The sequence below is a fragment of the Orbicella franksi genome, chromosome 7 (genome assembly GCF_964199315.1).
Source record: "Orbicella franksi chromosome 7, jaOrbFran1.1, whole genome shotgun sequence".
Classification (NCBI taxonomy): domain Eukaryota; kingdom Metazoa; phylum Cnidaria; class Anthozoa; order Scleractinia; family Merulinidae; genus Orbicella; species Orbicella franksi.
In genome coordinates, this window is record NC_138151.1 from 31,734,778 (window position 1) to 31,740,803 (window position 6,026).

Below are 6,026 nucleotides of genomic sequence, written 5' to 3' on the forward strand. Positions count from 1 at the left end.
CTACGCGGGACCCGAACCCTCTGATAAGATCATTCGTCTCATCAAAGAAGACGATCACTACGACGGATGCAATTCGTTTAAGGGATTCCTCGGCAAATCCTACTTCTGCGACGAATGCAATCGAGGCTACGATCACGACGACTTTAAAAATCATACCTGCGACGGTCAATGGTGCCCTGCCTGCAAACGAAAGGACTGCCCCGATTTCATTGATAAAAAACGACCCCTAGCACGCGGAAAGTTTCCTGCACCCACCTCAATCTGCCAATCGTGTCACAGAAAATTCTTCGGAGACCAATGCTACAACGACCATTTGCAACGACGTAGCTTGAACATCCCATCCATCTGCGACACTTACAAAAAGTGTGAGAAGTGTTGTCACGTCTACGAGATTAAACGCAAGAACAAGCGTGGAGTGCGTCCCCGTGGTCACAAGTGCGGATGGGGCGAATGCAGCATCTGTAAAAAACAAGTCTATCTGGAGACGCACCGATGTTACATCCAACGCCTCCCCGAAGACGAAGACGAACCCAAAAAGATACGCGTGTCGCGCGACCAAGTCAACGGGCGACCCTTCGAAGAACCCGGACCCGACGATCCAGACACGCGAGTCTGGGTAGACAGAGATCCGCCCCTTCAAGTGTACTGTGACTACGAAGCCATCACCGACGCCGAAGGGAATCAGACACCCATTCTACTCTGCCTGGAAGACGACGAAAATGAGATATGCTACTCCTTCTACGGGCCCAACTGCACCGCTGACATGTTCGAACACCTCGAATCCCTCACCGTCGACCAGGACAATGGCGAACGGAACGTCATCGTCCTCTTTCACAATCTCAAAGGCTACGACGGGATGTTCATCCTGCAACACTGTTACGCCACGCATCGAGAAGTCACGGACCAAATACCATTGGGCACCAAGATACTGTCCCTAAAATCCGACAGATTGACTTTCAAAGATTCCCTCTGCTTTCTCCCGTTCCCGCTGGCCAACTTTCCTGCCACCTTCGGAATCACAGAACTGCGTAAAGGATTCTTCCCGCACAAATTCAACACTCTAGAAAACCAAGCGTACGAAGGTCCCATGCCACCGCGAGACATGTACGATCCCGACGGTATGTCAGACAAAAAGAAAGCCGAGTTCGAACAGTGGTACCAAGAGAAAGTCGACAACGACTACCATTTCGTACTAAGGGAAGAAATGGAAGCCTACTGCGAGTCGGACGTCAAACTCCTCAAAGCGGGCTGTCAAAAGTTTCGACAAGAATTCAAACAAAAAGCCGACTTTGATCCCATGGAGAAATGCATCACCATTGCCTCAGCCTGCAACCGATTCTGGCGCAAGAAACTCGTCCCACCCAACACCATTGCATCCAGACCCCCGCGAGGATGGCACGGCGCCCGATCCAATCAGTCCGTCGAAGCCCTGAAATGGCTAGCCTGGCAAGAACACTCGTTGCAACGCACGGGTCAAGGCGATCGTATCCTCACGGTACGAAACGGCGGCGAAGTACGACTAGCCAATCAGCTCGTGGACGGATACGATCCGACCACTCGAACCGTCTACGAATTCCACGGATGTCTATGGCACGGATGTCCTCGCTGTTTCCCGAAAAATCGAAACCGATATCCCATCTGTCACGCCGATCGCACCATGCAGGAAGTCTACGAGGCCACACTCCGCAAACACGACCTTCTCAGCAGACAAGGTTACCAGCTCTGCGTCAAGTGGGAATGCGACTGGAACCTAGAAGTCAAAACCGACCCTGATCTACGTCGGTTCCTAGACACGTTCGAAATCGTCCAACCGCTCGAACCCAGAGACGCTTTCTTCGGAGGACGCACGAACGCCGTCAAACTACATCACGTGGCCGACGTGGTTCAAGGAGAGAAAATCAAGTACATCGACGTGACGTCGCTCTACCCATGGGTCAACAAGGAATGTGAATACCCCGTAGGACACCCACAAGTCATCGTCAACCCCGACGACCAAGACATCCATCACTACTTCGGTACGGCCAAAGTGGACATACTGCCTCCTCACGAACTATACCATCCCGTTCTACCTTTTCGGCACGAGAAAAAACTCACCTTTCCACTCTGCCACTCGTGCGTGGAACACGAAATGACCAAACCCCTCCTTGAGAAATCACATCGATGCTCTCACACGGGCGAGCAACGCATGCTACGAGGGACCTGGTGCACACCCGAAATCGAGAAAGCCGTTGCCATGGGATACACGCTCATCAAGATCCACGAAGTACACCATTTCCCACCAGAACAACGCCGTAAAGGACTCTTCGCCGATTACGTGAACACCTGGCTGAAAATCAAACAGGAATCCGCTGGATACCCAAACTGGTGTCACACCCCTGAAGACAAGACACGGTACGTGCAACAATACCAACAGAAAGAAGGCATCGTTCTCGATCCGACCATGATCCAGAAAAATCCAGGACGCAAAGCCACCGCCAAACTCATGCTCAACTCTTTCTGGGGCAAGTTCGGCGAAAACCTACACAAACCCACTACCGAAGTCGTCTACACCGCAGCGCAACTCTTTGCCCTCGTTTCAAACCCACTCAATGACATACATCAAGTCAGAATTGCCAACGACGAAGCGCTAGAGGTCGTACACGCCGAACTCAAAGAGAATCAACCCGACAACGGACGAATCAACATATTCGTCGCCGCTTTCACCACCTGCTGGGCTCGGCTCAAATTATACAGCTACCTGGAACTGTTAAAACAACAAGTCCTCTACTTTGACACAGATTCCGTCATCTACTCGCACAAACCAGGTCAAGCTGACGTCCCGCTAGGCGATTACCTCGGAGAGATGACCAACGAACTCGACGACGGCGACTTCATTACCACTTTCACCTCCGCTGGACCCAAGAATTACGGGTACAAAACACACCAAGGCAAAGTCTGCTGCAAAGTCCGAGGCTTCTCCCTCAATGTACGAGGATCACGTCAACTCAATTACGACGTCATGGAACAAAATCTACTCGACGAACTCACACAACCTCTCGAGGATGGTGGACGACGCAACATCCACGTCGTTAACCCCAACTTCTTCTACAGAAACCCAGCCACCAAACATCTCAAGGTCATCACACGGACTAAACGCTACGGACTCGTCTTCGATAAACGCGTCGTAGACACGAACACTTTCAAATCGTTTCCATACGGATACACACCCATGTAACTTCCTGTAAAAATAAATAAAATCAATTGTTAAAAAAACTCACTTCCTGTCTATCGATTTTATCTGCGCATGCACGAGCTGTGACGTCACGGGCGCCATGTTTTGATACCCCGGGCGCCATCTTGGATTTTACAATTTAAAAGAATGTATGGGAATTTTTAGGTCACGTGGTACAATCCCTGCACGCTGATTGGTTACCGCCCAGATTAACGTGCTTTACTACTTATTAAACCAGTTAAAGACTTTTGAACAAATGTTCTGTTTTACTCTTAATAAAATCTTAATAGCCATGTTTTCATAAGCATGCTTTCTGTTCGATAGCAACAACTTAAACCAAAGATTTGCCGGAGCAGTACCCGTAACGATTAACCAGCCACAAACGCCTTTCCGCAGTGGACAACTCTTTCATTTCCCACCACACAGCCAGACCTTTTACCGTCCTGCTGCATTTCAACCGAGCGACAGTCCACCACAAAGCAACAACAGCTCCCTAGTATCGCGAACCCCATCACCAGGGCCTGAGACATCCGCTAACTCAAGCCGGGTCAGTAAAACAAGTTCCGAAGGCAAAAAGAAGACCAAATTAAAGGCGTCTGACTGGACAGAAGACGAAACTCGTGAGATGCTGGCAGTATGGGGGCCACGGTACAGCAAGCTACGCAGTGCGTCCAACAAAGAAAGGATTAAGATATGGAATGAAATTTTTTATCGCATACAAGGAAAGCTGTCCTGACAGCGAAAGAACTTTGCCGCAGGTAAAGAAACGCCAGCAAAATCTCGAGTACGAGTATAAGCTTTTAAAGCAACGCTCTCAGTCGACCGGCGAAGCGGGGTTTAAGAAAATCAAAGAGGGGTTTCCATACTTCGACTTTTTCGACGACGTGATGGGTCATCGCGATAGCGTTGACCCATCCAAAATGGCACTCGAAGGCTCTTCCACGTTTGCCTTCGAAGAAGGCAGCAGCACATCACTCTCTCCACAAGGAAGCGTGGCCGACACAGAAAACATGGAAAATGAATTCGAAACTGCGACGCCCAATGAAGGAGTGAAACGAAAGGCAACTGATAAGCCAGCGAAATCTGGCAGCAAAGGAAAGAAGAGACGTGATGAGCAAACAGCGACGTCTGAGTGGCAGACAAGTTTTCTACAACTTATGGAACGAAGCATAGAGCAAGATAACATACGATTTGAACGTTCCACAGAAATGCTTCGGGAATCACAGAGGAATCAGTTGGAACAAACAAATGCAATTCTCGCAGGGTTTAAGGACATTTTCAAAGATTTGGTGTCAAAGTAAATCAGTGCACATATTTGATGTTCTAAAAAGGAGACAGTTGTATTAATTCTAATTATATATATATTTGTTACTGTTCTGCTGTTTTGTTGTTGCCTGTATCGGCAAGTTTATATGTTTATATGACATTTTGGTGCTACACATAGCATTCGTTAACAAATAAAACCTGCAGTTGGAAAATGTAGTGTTACAAGTTATCCCGCACAAAGTCTTTTAAAGCATCTCTCACATCGTTGCCAGTTTCAAATAGAAGTCTGCCTTCATCTTCATCGTCTGAGTCATCATCGGAGTCGCAGCCATCATCATATAGATCACCTCTCTCAATGCAAATGTTATGCAAAACACATGACGCAACAACAGTTTTCGTAAGGGTTGTCGTTTTCTGCTCAATTTTTTTCATAACAATTCGCCACCGTGATTTTAACATGCCAAATGCACGCTCGACTACGCATCGTAGGGCACTGAATTTTTTGTTGAATTTTTTTTGTTCAGGAGTTAAGTGCCCCCTGTCTGAGTAAGGTTTCATGAGCCAGCTGGTAAGGGGATATGCACTGTCTCCAGCGAGAAGAGGGCCGATTTCTACTCCATTTATATTCCTCGTCGGGCCAGCAAGAATTTGCTCATTTTGTGCCAAATCGTATAGTCCGCTTAGTCTAAGGACGCGAGCATCGTGTATGCTGCCTGGATAACCAACGGTAGCATGGATGAATTTCAGGTTAGAATCAACTATAGCTTGAAGGTTCACACTATAATGCTGCTTACGATTATAGTAATCCTCGTGATTTCGTGGTGGAGCATTTATCTCTATGTGGCAACCATCTATGGCTCCGACAATTTGAGGTATGCCATACATCTCTTCGAACTCGTCAACCTTTTCTGTAATTTCCTGCCTTGTCAAGGGAAATTTTATGAATTGATCCTTCCTACGAAGAAGAGCGCGCTCGAATTCACTACAAATGCATTTCGCTGTTGACTTTCCGTATCCAAATTGTAACCCACAGCTTCTGTAACTGTTGCCGGTTGCAAGTCGCCATAATGCTAAACCAACTCTTTCTTCTACACTAATTGGCACTCGCATCCGCGTGTGTTGTTTTTGTATATCTGCTCTTATTAGGTCACATAGGTATTCAAATGTTGCGTGAGTGATACGAAAATGTTCCTTCCAAAGAAAATGCAGTGCTGGATTAGCTATAAGAAGGCGAAACCAGTTCTGTGGTCTAGGCCAAACCCAAGCTCTTCTTTTCAGTTGTGGTCTTTGTTGTTGTGAGTGCCCTGCCATATAAATAAGCAACATCCGACGGTTTCGCCGGCTAATTCTAAAGGCTTCCTCCATTAAAGCGAAGCAATACATTTGTTGAAGCATGAAAGACCACTGTCGCAAAAGTAGGAAAGCAAAAATCAAAATAAGGGACGCTATTCGAACGTTTCGAGGTCGCGGCATAATGAAGCTTTGAGTGTCTTGACCACATTTGCTTTGGCGGGTTTTACCGCGTAGTTTGATTGACAAGCGATTCCGC

The 6,026-nt window shown here is 47.6% G+C and overlaps 1 protein-coding gene across 1 annotated transcript; it reads right to left on the reverse strand.

Annotated features, from left to right (window-relative positions):
* Positions 1-4,696: 4,696 nt before the first annotated feature.
* LOC145493734 (uncharacterized) lies at positions 4,697-5,788 on the reverse strand. The gene has a single exon (XM_081473192.1). It carries the CDS (start codon positions 5,786-5,788, stop codon positions 4,697-4,699), a length of 1,092 nt encoding a protein of 363 aa, XP_081329318.1.
* Between the last annotated feature and the right edge of the window lie 238 nt (positions 5,789-6,026).

Coding starts and splice junctions, on each gene's coding strand:
- LOC145493734 (XM_081473192.1), bottom strand. CDS start 5,788: ATGGCAGGGCACTCACAACAACAAAGACCACAACTGAAAAGAAGAGCT.